The sequence below is a fragment of the Herpailurus yagouaroundi genome, unplaced genomic scaffold, assembly GCF_014898765.1.
Source record: "Herpailurus yagouaroundi ecotype Mexico unplaced genomic scaffold, PumYag 210, whole genome shotgun sequence".
In the NCBI taxonomy this organism is placed as follows: domain Eukaryota; kingdom Metazoa; phylum Chordata; class Mammalia; order Carnivora; family Felidae; genus Herpailurus; species Herpailurus yagouaroundi.
The window spans coordinates 14,081,621-14,100,323 of record NW_024412441.1 but is presented as its reverse complement, the minus strand read 5'-3'; the positions used below and the strand labels follow the sequence as shown (position 1 = coordinate 14,100,323).

At 48.2% G+C, this 18,703-nt stretch overlaps 1 protein-coding gene across 2 annotated transcripts in view; it reads left to right on the top strand.

Moving 5' to 3' along the window:
* PRKCE (protein kinase C epsilon) overlaps positions 1 to 18,359 on the top strand; it is a 501,657-nt gene extending 483,298 nt beyond the window's left edge. The window contains exon 15 of one of the 2 annotated variants that reach the window (XM_040453847.1): positions 15,111 to 18,359. In XM_040453847.1, coding sequence (XP_040309781.1) covers positions 15,111 to 15,257 — 147 coding nt within the window. In that variant the 3' untranslated portion in view covers positions 15,258 to 18,359. The remainder of the gene's footprint in view (positions 1 to 15,110) is intronic. The other variant, XM_040453848.1, reaches the window with a different exon arrangement.
* The last annotated feature ends 344 nt before the right edge of the window (positions 18,360 to 18,703 follow it).

The window sequence follows — 18,703 nt, the reverse complement described above, 5'->3', positions numbered from 1 at the left end:
GTGTGTGTGTGTGTGTGTGTGTGTGTGTGTGTGTGTGTGTGTATACGCACACACATATATGGAGCCGTGTAGTGTGTGCTGTTTTGTGATTTTGTGTCTGGCTTCTTTCACTCAGCATCCATGTGTGTGAGATTTAGGAATTATATTTTTAATTTTTTACCATGGAAAACGTCAAATGTGTACAGAAGTAGAGAGAATCCCCATGTGCCCATCACCCAACACCAACAACTAGCCTGCTCTGGTTAATTTGTCAGGGGAGGGATTTTTATCTGTTTTGTGCACAGCAGCGTCCTCAGCAACTCCCGGCACGTAGTAGGTGTTGTAACATATACTGTGAATGAATGAATAAGTTCTATAGATCGCCAGTGTTTTTCCAGAGAATACTTCTCTCTTAGCTCCAGCTCTAAATTCTCTTGTCACCTTTTATGGCCCAAGATCTGTTCCAGTTTATGCCTCAGAATTTAGGGTGATAAGATCCTGCATTGGGAAACCTGAAAGTGTTGAATGGTAGGAGAGGTGGGTGACTTCATCTTGACTTGAGAGGCATATATTCGGGTGTTTACAGTTCCCGTTTCAAAGCCAGCAGGCAGAGCAACAATACATTCCGGGCCAAGAGAACTGATTTCTATCTAGAACATTTTCATAAATAAGGGGGGGTGGTATTGGTGAGTGGAGGAACAGGGCTTTTGCCAGGACCAGATTGAAAAGTTTCTTTGGGCACCAAAAAGTCCCTGGAATTAGATAGATGTCAACCCAACAGGCGTCAACCATGACACTGCTTTGAAAAGTAGATGCTACATGAAAAAGGCCTGCACGATTAGAAGCAGAATGGGGCCAGGTTTGCCGCTGTGGGCCTCCCCACTTTCAGCTGGAGAACGCAGGCTCCTGATGCATCACCGGGCACAGGTCCTGCCGCGGCACGTCCCGCTGTGTGGGGCCAGCTCCCTGCAGAGCCCAGCTCGGGCGCTCAGGCCTCGGGCGGGCCACAGCATGTAGGGCGCTGTCTCCTCCTGAGCCTTTTTATGGCTGGCTATCCACCCAGGTTTTCCGCGTGTTGTCAGTTCCAGACACCCCAACTGAGTGCCCCTTTGCCCTACTTCAGGGTCTCCGCAGCAGTAGGGTGTGAAGTCAATTTAAGGAGTCAGGTGAAGAAAAAAGTGTAATAAAGACTAAGATAGGGTAGAGTAGGGTCAGGTCAAGTAGAATCAAACAGAATAGAATAAGTAGGATATCATGGGACGCCTGGGTGGCTCAGTTGGTTAAGCGTCTGACTTCGGCTCAGGCATGATCTCGCAGACCGTGGGTCCGAGACTCGCATCGGACTCTGTGCCGACAGCTTGGAGCCTGGAGCCTGCTTCAGACTCTGTGTCTCCCTCTCTCTCTCTGCCCCTCCCCCTCTCTCACTCTGTCTCTCTCAAAAATAAATGAACATTAAAAAAAGTTTTTAAAGAATAAGTAGAATACCAGACTATAGCACGGAATGCAATCTAGGTAAACTATGGCTTGCTGAATCATTTCTTGCGCTGATGGGATGAGGTGATGTGCACTAGGTTATAGACAAAATGTCTTTCTTACTGTTGGTCATACTAAAAAGTTCTGAAGGGCTAGGCCCCTCTTCGCTCCTCATGTCTAAGAAATGACCCCATGAGCTGTAGTGGGGACGGTGGCTTCATGTACAGGGAAGATTGCAGGTGTGCGTTTGTAATGCAAATAACAAGGCTATTGGTGGAAAGCTCTGAACAGCGTGCCTGTGCTGGGCTCCGTGCAGCAGCCCATCGCGCACATGAACGCATCGATGCCTCTCGGAGGGAGGCAGGACGGCACATGTCAGGAGCATGGGCCTTGGTGTTAGGACACCTGAATTCAGTCCCGGCTGCACCTTGGGCAAACTGTTTCCCAGTCTCTCCAGCGGGGTCTCTGGCAGTGCTCGCTACCCCTAGGGAGGGGGTGAGCAAGAGTGAGTCAGGCAGGGGAAACAATTAGCGCAGAGCCCGGCACCTGAAAAACCCTCCATCCGTGGGCTTTAGTGACGTTTTCATGTGTGGAAACAAGTGTGCCAGGCTCTGTACGACGACGCTAAGAATACAAGAGAGATGCCCAGTGCGTCATTATTTAGCGCTAGTTATGAGGAGTACCAGGAAAGAGAGGCACGGGACAACCGAGGGGTATGGGGGGGACCAGCCTAGGCTGGGAATGGTTCCCCAGGAAAGGGAACTGATACAAGGGGCATTTCCTTCCCCACATGGCAGCGCCAGACCCTGTCTTTAGTGGCAGAATGGAAGCCTTGTGGCCTCAGGAATGGTTTCAGAACTCCTTTACAGCATTTTGAGAGGGCAGTGGACTCTCCCTTATTCTCATCGCTGGTCTCAGAGGGCAGGCTCACCTTTTGAACAAAGCCGTTGCACTTTGCCATCCTCTGGGGATGCAGCAGGGTCCATTTAATTAACCGGGAGCTGGCAAGGCCCCAGCTCTGAGCCAGGCAGCGCTGGTGAGATGCCTGTCTCACCGGGAAGCCAAGATTTACAGGCCACTTAGAGGCACCTCCAGGCTGGTTATAAACTCCAGACTGAATGTCATCAAGCACCTGTGTGCACCGTACAGACAATGAGGACTTCTCCCTAGCCACGTGGCTCAAAATGACTCTTGGCTGAAATGTATGCATTATGCATTTGTCACCAAATTTTAGAATCAAATTGTCACAGCCAAAGGTGTGCATGTGGGTGGACTTTGGAAGGCCCGAAGGGTTCGAGCAGGTAGAAGTACCACCCTTCAGAGCCGCACAGAAATGCCTCCTTCCCCAAAAGGAATGAAGAAATGCTGTCTGTGGAGTTAAGACTCTGATACAAATGACTTCACCTGGCCTTAAAAGAACCTTCTGGAAAGAGCCTCAGATACACAGTCTGTGTCTGGGGGACTTTTCCCAATCATTTTCATAGAGTCGCTTCAGCCTTCCGGCAGAGCACTGAATACACCAGAGGGAACGCCCCGTGCTGGGGACCCCCTCGCCATGGTCCAAGGGGACAACTCATGTCCTGAGAATCTTTCTTCTCTATGTGGATTCCTCCGAGTTATCATACGTTGGACAGATTCAGGCTTTATTCAAAGGGAAACTTTCAAATCTGTGGTTCTTAGCAATCAAATCACCGCCCCTTCAAAAATCTGCGGCAGTGAGATGTTTCCACATGCACAACATGCTGTACTATACGAGGCTCACGGAAGCCCTGAAGTCCATTCCCTAGCACAAGGCTTTGCAAATTGGCCCACAGGCTGAATCCAGCCCACTGCCTCTTTTTGTTCAGCCCTCGATCTAGGAATGGTTTTCACATTTTTCTTAAATGGTTGAAGAAGAATGTTTCATGACACATGAGCATTATATGAAGTTCGAATGTCAGTATCCATATGTAAAGTTCTGCGTCCATATGTAAAGCCACACTTGTGCAACTGTCTGCAGCTGCCTTTGAGCCACGACCGCAGAGTGGAGTGATTGTAACAGAGCCCGTGGCTCACAAAGCTTAAAGATTTACCGTATGGCCCTTTGGAGAAAATTTGCCACCCCTGCTTTAAGAGTGAGAATCCAGGTTAAGAGGCCTTGCTTGAAATACTTTACTTAAAATAATTGAGCTGTATGCAGTGCCCCGGGAGACTCCGTTGTTTAAGCGTCTGACTCTTGGTTTTTGGCTCAGGTCATGATCTCATGGTTCGTGGGTTTGAGCCCGTGTCAGGCTCTGTGCTGACGGTGCAGAGCCTGCTTGGGATTCACTCTCTTCCTCTCTCTCTCTGTCCCTCCTCTGCTCTCGCTCTCAAAATAAATAAACTTAAAAAAAATAATTGAGCTGTAAAATTTAGAGGTAAAAGCGACTTTGAAAATCGCCTTGATGAGCTCCCCACTTGACCATGTTAAGCAGGGGACTCCAGGGAGTGGTGTCTTGGGCTCTCCTTTTAAAGTTCTGTGGGAGGGGTGCCTGGGTGGCGCAGTCGGTTAAGCGTCCGACTTCAGCCAGGTCACGATCTCGCGGTCCGGGAGTTCGAGCCCCGCGTCGGGCTCTGGGCTGATGGCTCAGAGCCTGGAGCCTGTTTCCGATTCTGTGTCTCCCTCTCTCTCTGCCCCTCCCCTGTTCATGCTCTGTCTCTCTCTGTCCCAAAAATAAATTAAAAACGTTGAAAAATAAATAAATAAATAAAGTTCTGTGGGTTTTGGGGCACCTGGGTGGCTCAGTTGGTTAAGCATCGACTTCAGCTCAGATCATGATCTCACTGTTTGTGAGTTCGAGCCCCACCTCAGGCTCCGTGCTGACAGCTCAGAGCCTGGAGCCTGCTTCGGATTCTGTGTCTCCCTCTCTCTCTGCCCCACCCCCACTTGCGCTCTGTCTCTCAAAGATGAATAAATGTTAAAAAAAATTTTTTTTAATAAAATAAAAATTAGGACCCCTAATGTGAAAATGTAACTGGAGCATTTCTTGACGTTCAGAAGCCCTGGAAGCCCCGGGTCTTGTTCCTACAGGGGTCATCACCGTGTGGTGCCTACCGTGCCCCAGTCTCTAACGGCTCCAAGTTCCCCAGGCTCCCCACACACACACTCACAGCCTGCTCGTTACAGAGGAGAGATGACATCACAGCCAGCAGCGCCAAAAGTAAAATTTGTCTTCTTTCTTCTTCTTGTTTTTCTTATCTTGCTTTATTCTTGAAAGTTTAAAGATGGCCCACCAGGATATATAAAGGACATACTCTAAATATAATATCAGTGAAAATGAGGAAAGAAAAACAAAGGCAGGAAGACAAAAAAAAAATCAGGAATGTTCTTTGTGGGAGTGTCACACATGTGGCTCTTAGCTTTTGAGAGCAGACTGTTAATTGTAGGGCAGAGGGGGGGGGGGGGCGGGGGGACGAGAAAGCACCCAGGGTGTCCAGGTGAAATAGTGACTGTTCTGTGCACCAAGATCAAGTAGAAATCGCTCTCAAGGATCATCCCAAAGACAGTGCTGTTTGTTCTAACCATACAGTTGTGATAAATAATGATGAGGAAGCAATGCTAATAATTTACATTTCTTCTATGCCATGTGCTGTTCTCACCACTTAAATGTATTATTTCACTTACTCCTTATAACGAATATACAGGGAGGGCTACCAGCATCCCCATTTTACAGATGATGAAAGTAAGGCCCAGAGAAGACCACGTGATTTGCCCAAAGCCGCAAAGCTGGAGAGAAGCAGAAGTGAAATCCAGGCAGTCTGGCCACAGAGCTCTCGTGCTAACCTACTGAGCTGCACTGCCTCTCAGAGGCAGCACCTGGAGACACCAGTATGCTTCCCAGTGAGCTCTTGGATGTCCCAGTTTATAAAGGCTAATATCAAATAAGGAAAGGAGGGCATGAAATTGAGAAGGAATGCCAATATACAGTGTGAACTTGAGAGGAAGCCAAATCCACAGCAACTACAGCCCTACATAGGCTTTTAAGCCACAAAAAGGCCTTTTGAAACTGCCAAGGAAAAGAAGGAAGAAAGGGACCCACTGCTCCTTTCCACAGAGGGACCCAGTCAGGCTGCCTGTCGGAATCACTTGGGAAGCTTTAACACATACACAGGTCTGGGCCACACCCCTGGATGGTCCAATTAGTGAGGTGTGGGGCAAGGCCCAGGTGTCCATGTGGGCGCACTGTTGGATTTTTTGTTGTTTTTTTTAAGTTTTTATTTTACTCCCCCTGGGGCTCATCATGACACGTGCCCTCCTTCACCCTCACTTATCTCCCCCCTGGCAACCAGCAGTTTGCTCTCTAGAGTTGAGAGTCTGTTTCTTGGTTTGCCTCCCTTTTTTCTTTTTCTTCCCCTTGTTTTGTTTCTTAAATTCCACATATGGTATTTGTCTTTCTCTGACTGACTTATTTCACTTACATTATACTCTCTAGTTCCATCCACGTCATTGCAAATGGCAAGATTGCATTCTTTTTGTGGCTGAGTAATGTTCCAGTATGCGTGGGTGTGTGTGTGTATGACCTCTTCATTCATCAGTCAGTGGACACTTGGGCTGCATCCATATGTTGGCTCTTGTAAATAACACTGCTGTAGACTTAGAGGTGCATGTATCCCTTTGAATTAGTGTTTTCTTTGGGTAAATACCCAGCAGTGATTACTGCATCACAGGGTAGTTCTATTCTTACCTTTTTGAGGACGCTCCACATTGTTTTCCAGAGCAGCCACGGCCAGCTTGGGTTCCCACCAGCAGTGCACCAGGGCTCCTTGTCCAGGTTCCCTTTGTTTCTGATGCACAGGCAGGATGGAGAACTGCTTTGTTACCAGTGACAAAAAGTAAGGCTGTTACCTTGTCTCTAACTTTTCCCCAAAGAGAAGTCTCTTAGAAGTACAAAGATTAGGGCAAAACCCAGTAAAGATGAACTGATTTCCAAGGGATAAAGAAGTCATTACAAGCCAGAAATAAGTACCAAAATAAGAAGAAATCAAAGTCAAATGCAAATCAGTTGCACTTGATAAAGCTCACCTGGGGAGCTAGGACAGGCCATTCCCTGGGCGGGATCCCTGAGCAGTGACACTGAATCTCTGATGTGGGGCCAGCATCCCTGTTATGTAAAGTTCCTGGCAGTCCAGTGTGCAGTCACTGGTCTAGGCCCAGGTGAACTACATGTCAGGTTACTAAAAAATCTGCTGTGCCCACTACTTGGTAATTTGGATTTCCAGAATCCAGCAGTGACACCAAGCGATGGGAGATGGGGAGACAGTCTCCCCGTATTCAAAAATAGGTAAAATGTAGATTTGGGATACTTGGAGGTAGGTGCTGTTAAAGCAATTTCTAGAAGTTTTTATGAAAAGATATTTTGTGAACACTGGGGGAAAATGGTGATCACTTGGAGCCAATTAACTTCACTTCTAGACCAATAGACCAGAGAAATGCAACAGCGTTAGGTGTCTTTATTCCAGCAAAGCAATTGAAAGTCTTTGATATCATCCTCCTGAACAAGATGGGAAATGTGACCATGCCTGGGTGCCTGGGTGGTTCAGTTGAGCACCTGACTTTGGCTCAGGTCATGATCTTGCAGTTCGGGAGTTCGAGCCCCACATCAGGATTGCTGCTGTCAGTGAGGAGCCTACTTCGGATTTTCTGTCCCCCTCTCTCTGCCCCTTTCCCACCTGTGCTCTCTCTCAAAAATAAATAAACATTTTTTAAAAAGTGACCTTGGGGGGCGCCCGGGTGGCGCAGTCGGTTAAGTGTCCGACTTCAGCCAGGTCACGATCTCGCGGTCCGGGAGTTCGAGCCCCGCATCAGGCTCTGGGCTGATGGCTCAGAGCCTGGAGCCTGTTTCTGATTCTGTGTCTCCCTCTCTCTCTGCCCCTCCCCCGTTCATGCTCTGTCTCTCTCTGTCCCAAAAATAAATAAAACGTTGAAAAAAAAATTAAAAAAAAAAAGTGACCTTGGCTGGTCAATTCACAGTGGATTTAACCACAATGCCCCCAAAGTCTGCTGGGGTGCCTGGATGTTGGCTTTGCAAGAGGGCTGTTTGTAGAGGGCAGGCCAGAAGGGTCCAAGCCTGAGCCTGCCTTACATGGTATTTTTATACATGTCTTACTGGAGTAATGGGAGGCATGCCAGTCATATTTTAGGATGACACAGAGTTGAAGGATATAGCAGACAAGATGGATGATAGAATTAACATTATATTCCCATAGTATTTTCACGTTTACATGAGCTTTGCTTATATGCTCTCATAGAGCCCTCGGCAAGCTAGGCATATTTATTATCCCTACTTTGTTGGTAACAGACTGAGATCAGAGAAGTAAGTTACAAAATCATTACTTATGACTATCTCAACAAGCCGGAAATAAGCACCAAAGTAAGAAGAAATCAGAGTCAAATGCAAAGGATTACATCTGATTCAAAACAATCTATTTCAGAAGATTGACATTTGTATCAGTTGCCTAGGGCTGCCCAGACAAAGTGTCGTAAACGGGGTGCCTTAGAACAACAGAAACCTATCATCTCACAGTTCTGGGGAGGAGAAGTCTTTAATCAAGCTGCCAGCAGGGCCTTGGCGCCCCCACAGCCTAGAGGTGGTGGGGAGAGTCCTCCCTTGCCTCTGTCAGCTTCAGGTGGCTCCAGACATTCCTTGGCTTGTGGCAACATCTCCGTTCTTCAGGTGATATTCTCCATGTCTCTGCACGTGGGCTTCCCTCTGTGCAGGTCTGTCACTGTTCAAACTTCCCTTTCTTGTAAGGACCCCAGTTACACTGGGTGAGGGCCCACCCTCATGACTGCATCTCAACTTGATGACATCTGCATGGACCTTATGTCCAAATAAGGTCACATTCTGAGATACCAGAGCTTAGGAATTCAACATCTCTTTTTTGGGAGATGCAGTTCAACCCATAATAGGGTCACACTCACTGGATAGGTAACACGAAGAGCATCATTGATTTATCACAGCTCCCTGAGAAATGGAACTAGGCATCGGATTAACTTGAGGGTTCCTACCAAGTAGAAGGTCATGCCACAGCACTTGGCATTGCTCAGACCAGAGTCAGGAGTGGAAAGGTCAGCTGTGGCCACTACATGCTAAGAAGGAGGTGGATTTTAAAAAGGAGGGAGCCACTGAGGGCTCAGGGCAGGATAGGTGCCATAAAAGCTCCATGGGCGGCCGAGTGCCAGGGGAGCCCGGACATCTTGCTCTGATTTCTATAAAGAAAATCCCAAAGTGTGACCAATTCTCGGTTAACAAGATCAAGAGGGGAAGAAAGGAATGGAAGATTATGTTTGGAGCAATTTCTAGGTAAATGATCGTTAACTTGAAATTCTGTTCCAGTCCTCATTTTTGCCAGGCAAGGCATTATGCAGTTTTACATCCTTTGTTTTATTTAACTTCACATGTAGTAAGCATGGGTGCATTAACATACACACGTATACGCTGTTATTTACAATGTAGGGGTATAATGAATAGATATGTGTCTACAAAGATTTGTTTAATAGAGAGCAAGCATTCTAATTATTTAAAGTCTTGCTTTTTGTTTTCAAGTATGTAAAAGAGCCAAGTGGAGCTTAGGCGAGAATTTTGACATTTCAAAGCTAGGAGGAATTTGGGGTTTGACTGCTCTGGTGAATGAAATTATTTCAAGCAAATGAATATTTGCACATCATCTGCTGTGCCCTAGGTGTCTTAAGGTATCTGAGACGAGGCTGTTACACACATAGCATTTTAGAAGGGGCCAAATGCATGATCCAGAAAGTGCTGTGGAAGCTGGGAGGAGGGTGAGATTGGGTAAGGTGGCTGTCAGGGAACTCCGAAGAGGGACTCGGAACCTGATGTGGGCCCAAGACCAAAAAAAGCTGGCATTTTGGAGACTGTGTGGAGACAGCATGTTCCCCCCTCCCCCATTCTGATTGTGTGCGTGGATCAGAGTGACCACAACCTGTGCTCTCGTCATGCCCGGAAGAGGTAAAGAGGTGTGGGCAGGGACCAGCGAGGTAGCCACATGAAAGCCAGCCCCATGCCCCAGCTGGTGAGATTAGGGAGTTTTCTCGGTGCTTCAGAACAAAGTCATCTGTTGATCTCGTAATCAGATGAAGACAGAAGCAGAAATCGCTGGCTCTTCTGAAAGCTGGTGTTTATGACTTCAGTACAGTGAGAGAAAGAATTGCGCCAGCCAGACAGGAAGCAGGCATTCAGGCCGCCTGCCCATGTCCGTGCTGCGATCCAAGCACTGCCACAGCCGGCTGATCCCCCAAGCCCTCGGCTGCCTCCGGTGATTTATAAGGCAGGCCCAGTGGCTCTGCTTCTCAGTTGCAGTTTCTCAAAAGGATCTGGAGGGACCTGTAACTGTTTCCATAACCCACCTCACTCCCCCGTTGGAGATACCAAAGGTAGGCCCTTGCCCCAGAGTCAGCCCCGGACCTCTCAAATCCCAGACCTTATCTCTCTCTCGGAAGGGATGCCAGAGGGAAGGGGAGTGTCATTTTCCTCTAACATCAGCCACAAGGGTTAGTGTCATAAAGTCCCCTTAGCCCATCTGTCTTTGATGGAATTTTCCCAAACCCTGGTTGAACCTGTTTGTGTTGGTCTCCTGCCAGCAATCAGGGAACCCCAGTGCCCCAAGCTGACTGCTGCTCAGAGAGGAAACCCCATGAAGTAGGCCTAAGTCTGCCTGTTTCTCTGGGCTGCCCCTCGCTAGGCCCCTCACAGATCAGACCTCAGCCATCTCGCCACGTCACGTGGCCCCCCCGCCCCGACATGAAAAGCCCATCTGGTAGAACAGCTGCCAGTGGTCCTGAAGCCAGAGCACTTACCTGGCTCTGGATACAGTAGAAGCAAGAGCAGTGCATTCACTCATTTCTCAGCAGCTATTTTTTTTTTTAATTTTTTTTTTCAACGTTTATTTATTTTTGGGACAGAGAGAGACAGAGCATGAATGGGGGAGGGGCAGAGAGAGAGGGAGACACAGAATCGGAAACAGGCTCCAGGCTCTGAGCCATCAGCCCAGAGCCCGACGCGGGGCTCGAACTCACGGACCGCGAGATCGTGACCTGGCTGAAGTCGGGCGCTTAACCGACTGCGCCACCCAGGCGCCCCTCAGCAGCTATTTATTGAGCACTCACTGTGTGCCAGGCAGTGCACTAGGATGGGGATGGGATGTGGGTTCAACCCAGTCCCCATCCCCAACAAACTCACAGATTAGTGGAAAGGAGGAGGATGTGTGTGATCAGGGCTGTGATAAGGCAGGAGAGGGCTCCTGGGTGGCGCAGTCGGTTGAGCATCTGACTCTTGGTTTCTGCTCAGGTCGTGATCCCAGTGTCGTAGGATTCAGACCTGTGTCGGGCTCCGTGCTGAGCGTGGAGCCTGCTTAGGATTCTATCTCTCCCTCTGCCCTTCTTTCCTGCTTTAGTGCACTCACTCACTCTCTTGCTCTCTCTCTCATAAAAAAAAAAAAAAAAAAAAAAGAGAGATGATGGAGCACCCATAAGAGGGGTGGAAGGACAGGAAGGCTGCTTGAAGGAAGGCCATCTAAGCCTGGTTGGGAAGGGTGAGCAATTCAGCTGGGTGATGAGGACATGGGACAGAGGCAGGGGTGGGAGAGGGGGTTCCAGGCACAGGCTTGGAGTCAGGGGAAGCCAGTGAGTCCAGAGAACCTCATGGTCCAGCAGGGCCCAGAAGCAGTGGGGAGCTATGTGGGGATAAGACCCTGAAGGGCCTTAGAAGTAGAGGACTGTAAGACCCTGGGACTTTTCCCAAGGGCAGTCAGGTGCCATTGGAAGAATCTCAATCTCTGGACAAAGCACTGGGATGTTCAGGTAGACCCTAGCTCTGCACTCATTCAGCATTTGGAGGCATACAGATAAATGTAAGACTCAGTCCCTCCTTCGAGAAGCTCATGGCATCAATGGGCAGGTCACACAGACTGTGTTGGGTAGCAACCAAGCTGTCTATGATGTGTGCCCGTGGCACACAGGTGCTAAGACTTGGAGGTGCATTTATTGGGTGCCCATTACATGTTGGAGTCTGCACTGAGGCACCTAACATCTGATGTCTCATTGAGTCCTCAAGGCAATCTATAGAGTGCCTGTCACTACCCCCATTTTACAAATGAAAAAACTAAATCTCAGAGAGTGACCTCACAGTGTCATATAGCCAGGAAGGAGCAGTACCAAGATAAGAGGTCAGCTAGTGCTCTCTGTCCTCCTCCATGTCGCCCCGCTAAGTGTGGGACAAGCATGTAGGATGGGCTTCATGAAGGAGATAAAGACTGAAGAGGTCCCAGGGTCACCTCTCAGGCTCCACACTGTGGGCTAAGAGTCTAACATTTAGACTCTAGGGGAGGCATATGGGAAGACTGAGGATCTAGGTCAACGGGGAATGTCTCTGGGGGGTTGTCCATCTGAACCTTGGAGTTGAGTCTTATGCTCACTCACAGGGAGGCCCCAGCTTTTCAAAGAATAAAATCGGTGAATAAAGGATATAATGCCCAATGCCCAATCCCCTCCACATTGAGGATGCTATGCTGTCTACGTGCTGTTAATAGGGAGTGGTGTTTCCCAGAGATATTTGCTTTGGAAAACTTCTCAAGTCTCTAAGGTTAATGGTCAGGAATTGCACATAGTGGGGATCTTGGCTTCTTGAATTGGAAATGAGTAACTGACATGCATTCAAAATGTTTCCAAGGAAACCAGGGCCTGGGCCAGTTTGGATAAGGGGGCGAACAAGGCAAGTATGTCTTTCTCTAGAGCTCTTAAAGAATGGCACCCATTCACTGAAATGCCACCCATGATTCTGTGACCCCTGGAGAGCCCAGAGCTGACTTGGTGGTGCCCCAAAATAGCATGAAATGGAGCTAGAGGTCCTCTGGGAAGGACATCCCTTGCTGTGCTGACCGAACCTGGTTGCCTGGTACACAGTCAGTGAGTGATGAAATTCAGACGTCCTGTGGAATCTAGCTCCGTCACTATGCTCAGCCGACCTCAGGCAATGAAGCCAGTTTCCATGGACACTAATGACTGAAAAGGTGAAGCATAAACAAGTAAGCAGACAGGGAAGGCCAGTGCCCGAGCGGTTCCAGATTTCTCAACGTTCCTCATCCCAAGGGCAACACACACATCCTTCAGGTCCTGTTTCCATCCCTTGGATTTTCTGTATCTCTCTTCTGTCTCCCTTCTGAGGTGTCCGAGACCCACTCAACTATGCAGCTCAAGCCCAGAGAAAATACACGAAGCAGGACTGATGTGGCCGAAAGATCCAGTCATCCCTGCTGTGTGCTATCCTCCTGATTCTGATCCCAGCCTGGGATGGTCTGAACACATGCCCCCTCCCCCCAGCCAAGCTCGCCCAGTACAGGTTACCCACTCTCACCCCGACCCACAGCTTCTCCTGCCGCACTCACCCACTGGCAAGCCCTTCTGGCTCCAGGCCTAGCAGTCTGGCCTGAATGTCTCCGGGTGGACTTTGATCCTTGCCACGTCTTTCCATTTCTCCAGTGTCCAGCTTTCTAGACATTCTATAGCAAGCAGCATCATGCAGGGATCTGGATTTGAATCCAACTCTGCTCTTAACTAGTTGGGTGACCCTGGTTACCAAATCTCTTTGAGCCACAGTGTCTCCATCTGTAAAATCAGGGTAATAGTATCTGCCTGTTCTAAGGATCAAATAAGGAAAGAAATGGGCAGGTGCTTTATAAACTATAAAACCACAGTTCCCAAACCGTGTCCTGCAGAACTCTGCATCTGAGACGGATGTTAAGCTATTCAGGAAAGGGGTGCCTGAGGTGGGGTGGGGGGGGCCTCAGTCGGTTGAGCGTCTCACTCTCGATTTCGGCTCCAGTCATGATCTCACGGTTCATGGGATTGAGACTCGAGTCAGGCTCTGTGCTGACAGCACAGAATCTGCTTGGTATTCTCTCTCTCTGTCTCTCTGTCTGTCTGTCTGTCTGTCTCTCTCTCTCTCTCTCTCTCTCTTTCTTTCTGCCCTTCCCCTGCACATGTGCACTCTCTCTCTCTCTCAAAATAATTAAATTTTTTAAAAAAGCTATTCAAGAAAAAGAAAGTTTCACGTCAAGTTTGAGGAAGGCTGTTCTAAACAAAGTGAACCAGGTTTCTTGACCCTATGACATCTCAGAGCCTTTAATTTGCCACTGTATGTGGCAAACCTCCAAGAGCAGGGTGCAAAAATAGCTTTGTCTCTAAACCACCTTTTTCATAGAGTATTATTAACATCTTTTAGGTTACTAGCTTCCACAGAACAAAGCTTATATTAATTAATATTCCTCCTACAAATAATAATGCTAATCTTTCCACAAGATTTATTCCATCATCCAGGTCACTAATCCTGGGTAACACCAGTTAATCAGCACCTGAAAGGGTATTGCCAGAGCTCCTTCAATCCTCTGGGCATTGTGCCATGTAGTGCAGGGCGAGGGGGGCGGGCGTTGAAGGCCTCCGCAGTCGGACTCACTCTGCCTCCCTCCATCCCCATGCTGGACTCCACCCCGGGCAACTCAGTGAACCCTGTTCTACATCTTCCGTGTTCCCACCTCCCCACCCACCATCTTTGTCCCACCTCTCCCTGCCGAGGTGACTTCTTCCCCTCTCTGCCAACACAACCGTAATTCATTCTTCAGGTCCCAGCCAAGTCTCGACTTCTCCATGGAAGTTTTTCTAACTATTGCAGCATGTGTTCTAGACAGTAGTACTGGCTCCCAGATCAACTGGAAGTCCTGAAAGGCAGAGAGAATATTATTTACACTTCCAGATTTTTCTCCAAAAGCCAGGATTTGTTTGTTTGCTGCTCTCCATCCCCCATGGACCATAAGCCCTATTTCGGGAACCTGAGCCTCTAACTGGGTATGGGTCCTTCGGGGCTGGGGAGTCAGTGCAGTGGCGGGTTCTTCCACATGGCCATTCATTCAGTAGATGCTTACTGTAGGGAACCCAAGGTTGAGTAAGACGAGGCCCCTGCCTTTAAGGAGCTCTTGGTCAAGGCAAATAGCCACAATTCGTTGCAAGTCAGCATGTTGAGTATAATCATGGAAAGAATGTAGGAGCACAAAATAGGGTTCGTGGTGGATGCAGGTAGGGATCAAGGCAGGCTTCCCAGAAGACGGTCCCCTGCCCCCACTCCACTCATCCTCCTACTTAGAAGAGGTCATATGGAGCAGACCTGGCAAGGTTATGGAGGTCTACCTAAAGACAAGAAAGACCACTGGAGACTCCATGGGAGAGAGATTCAAATTTGTTCCCCGGGTCACAGGGATGGAGGTCTCGATGGAGCCAGAAGGTTAGATTAGCAGGGGGAGTACGGGATGAGAGCTATGCATCCCACGCTCCCAAACACGCGTGTTCCACCCCCACACGGCAGTCTGTGGGAATCCCACTTCCCTGCTTTTCCATCATACCCTCTCACCCCTTCTTCCCTCTCACCTGGACTCATTCTTCCTTTCCAAGTCCTCTGCCACCTCCTGGTCCTGGGGCCATCCGTCGTGACCTCATTGGAGCAGCCCCGTGTCTTCTCTCAGTAGCTAGAGGCCTGCTTTGGTGAGAGGCTGGTCGGTGTGATGCCCACTCCCTGTGGGGGGGCCCCGGGAGGAAGGTCAGCCTGGAGTCAGTGCTTTCTCTTTTCTTCTCACAGAAAACCAAAAGAGACGTCAATAACTTTGACCAAGACTTTACCCGGGAAGAGCCCGTCCTCACGCTCGTGGATGAAGCAATCGTGAAGCAGATCAACCAGGAGGAATTCAAAGGCTTCTCCTACTTTGGCGAAGACCTGATGCCCTGAGAAGCTGTTACAGGTGGAGTTTGGTGACGCTGCAGGAAAGGGTGCCGAGAAGAGTCCTATTTCTGGAGGCTCAGAAGGCCTTGAACTGCCTCTCCTGTTCTCCAGAGCCCCAGTCCCTCGTCTACCCTCTATTTATTGTGTTCCCTCACCCCAGGCGGGCTCCTCCCTCTTCCACCTGGGGACCAGAAGGCACTCTTGGTTCTTGTCTCACCAGTGATGCAGAATCGCATAGGGTCAGCGGTCGGCTGGACACACTGCGTGTTTGGTCTGTTGGCAAGCCCGTTTCCCCTCCTCGGGGGCTCCTGGCAGCGAGGCAGCGAGGCAGCTTCGGTTCTTTTACTTCAAAGAGCAACAAGAAAAGCAAACAAGAAGGGCCTGGCCGTGCTATTGGACATAGGGGCCCGATCACTCTCACTTCTGAGAGCCTCGGTTCTGAGGCTCCCACTTTTGAGAGCCTGCTGCCCTCCGCCCTTCTGTCCAGGAGAGACAGGTGCTTCTTCGGCATGGGGGTGGGTGCCCTCGAGGCGCGCTGTGGTGGAGGCACACCGCGAGATGCGTGGGTTGGCTGCCCGTGTTCGGCAGAATGGCCAACGCTGGCTTGCTTCGGTTGTAGCTCTTGGGCATGCCAAAGTTGTGAGAGCATGTGTCTCGTGAAAGAAATCACTCTTTGTAGAAAAAGAAATCGGATTTTGAACTCGGTTAACATTTGAAGAATATATCACCAAATTGGCTTTCTAATCGGCCAAATGATATAAATTCCAATATTAACGCAGGTAGATATTAAAGGGCTATTATACAATGAGAAACCAACTGTCCAGGGTTTAGGCTGTTAACGTTTTTGTGGTTTGTGGCACATGGGGGCTGGATGAATTGAGAGAGAAGAAAACAAGTAATGCTCCTCATTCTTCAAATTCTGCCTGAACACAGAGGCCACCGCAGCAATGGCCAAGACCCTGAGGTTCTAGGAAAACTCACTCCCAAATTCTCTTTCCAGTTTCGTTCTGAGTTCCCAGCATACGCTCTATTTATTTCCTGCAACGGTGTGTTACTTTTGCGCACTTCTATGAAGAATTGGTAGTACTGCTGTGTTGTGTTTTTTAGACATTAAACATGTAAAGTTAAATATGAAATCTCTGCTTTCGGAGCAAGCCGAATGAGGCTAAACGTGGGTTGTGCGGAGGGAATCCAGAGACGGAACAGCAACTTATCTGCAAACTGCCAATGTGGCGAGACGTGCTCGGAGTTTTGTTTCTGTGTGACATGCAAATGGCAACTCGTGTGGGACACTATTTCATGGATGTGATGTTACCTCCTGTAGATATGCTAACAGTGTTACATTCTTTGATTTCCAAAGGTTCTCTGTGGCTTTGTGTATATGTTTCCCGGAGGTTATTTGATTATCTATTTTACCGAACTGATTTTAGCAGGGAATGGAATCCATTCCAACTGTTGCACGCGGATTTCCCAGCTGCCCCTAAATATAGATACGTGTGAGTGGCAAAGTGGCACTAATGAAGCTTTTTGCCTTTTGTACATTTGAGATTTTTGTATATAGTGTTTGCTGCAAGGCCTGTGGAATTAATTCATTGAACTTAGAGGTATCAACTGCTGCATGTTCAGGCATATTATAAAACTTTAGTCTATGAAAGAATAATTATAATAATGTCCAGGTGCAATACTCTGTAAGCGTATTGGTTCAAGTTACCAAGAGATAAGGTGTGTTTCTTTTTCAAGGATGGGGAGGAGTCCTTTGTATTGTTTATTTCATTTTGGTTTATCTCAAAAGACGTAAACATATAGTAAGCTACATTAAATCTCACATACAGTTCTCCTGTGCTCTATTATGCCCTGAGAGGGATGGGGAAGTGAAAGGAATGTTTTCCATGGTGGTTTCGAAGCTTGGACGGTGACCAGCTCGAGCCCATGGAAGGTTGGTGTCCATATTTGCATCTGGTTGGCCGTAGCCTTTGTTATTACTAAGGATGACATTCAGTTTCCTTTTGTTTTTATTTTTGAAAAACTCAGGTGTAGTTATGATCCGTTCTTATGATACTTAGAAATACTATTACTCTATCAGTTTGTGTGTTTGGCATACCAGTGAAGTGAAGAAGAACAGATTAACTTAATTTCTCTTCGGTAACTTGACGTACTGGGGGAGAGACTATCTTCCGGAGTTGAGTACAAGCACAGAAACATCTTCACGGTGGCATCATCTCAGTTTTTAAGAAGACGTGACAATACTGCCCATCATACTCCTGCATCACTACTGCTCTGTTTCTCCTCTGCTTCCTTCACCACGATGAACCTGGAACAGCCAAGCAAGCTCTACCTGCAAGACGAGCGGCCTGCTTCAAGGCCCCGGTGGCGTTCCCATGTCAGCAGGGCTCGGGCCCTTCCTACAGGACAACTGGCATTTTGGCTGCAGAGTCAAGTAATACATTCCACCCAGCAGCTCCAGGCAGTCATTCGCGGGGTGCCTGGCCCAGAGATGCCCCCTTCCAGCACCGAAGCTGGGCTGGCTGGGATGCCTCCTGCTTGGGGCCGGAGCTGATCAGTTCTCTCACAGGCGGGTTCAAGTCCCATGTCGTCTATAGAAAAAAGCTTGTGTGTTCCTCGAGTATTCACTGTTTCATTTCAATTTTCACAAGGCTTAGGAAGCGGACACACTATTACATTTCTTTCTAATCTATCCAGCTCTTGAGTGCAAAAAAAAATGCCAAAAAATATATGAAGGATAGCTGTTCTCCTGTGTTCTCTCATTATGGACTTTGTGAAGTGGAAACATCGTTTTTTCCTCCAAAGGTGAAAAAAAATGCATTCTTGCTTTAAAAAAAAAAAAAAAAGAAGGCTAAAAAATTACCTCTTTTTAAATTATGTGCAAAATAATTCTGGCTAAATATAAAATGTACTCAATTTTAGGGGTTTTTTTGTATTGTGATGCTTTATTTGTACATTTTTTTCCTTTCTGGATGTAATTTTAATCTCTTGCCATTCATTAGTGTTATTTCATTGTAAACATTATTGTGCCAAATGTACTGTATTCAAAAGGATGTGAATGTGTATTGTTTCAGAACCTAATAAATACAATGGCGTTAAATCTTATTTCTCGGCTCCAATGAGCATTTCTTTATCTTCTTTGGGAGTGGCAGCGTGGCACCAATGTAGCTTTGTGCCTTTTGTACATTAGGGATTCCAAATCTGAAACCTAGGCACGGTTTCGGCTTTCCCCTTCCCTTTGAAGCTGCACAAAGGAGGGGCACCTGGGTGGCTCAGTCAGTTCAGTGTCTGACTTCGACTCAGGTCATGATCTTGCGGTTCGTGGGTTCGAACCCTGCACCCGGCTCTGTGCTGACAGCTCAGAGCCTGGAGCCTACTTTGGATTCTGTGTCTCCCTCTCTCTCTCTGCCCCTCCCCGCTTCCTTCCTCTCTCTCTCTCTCTCTCTCTC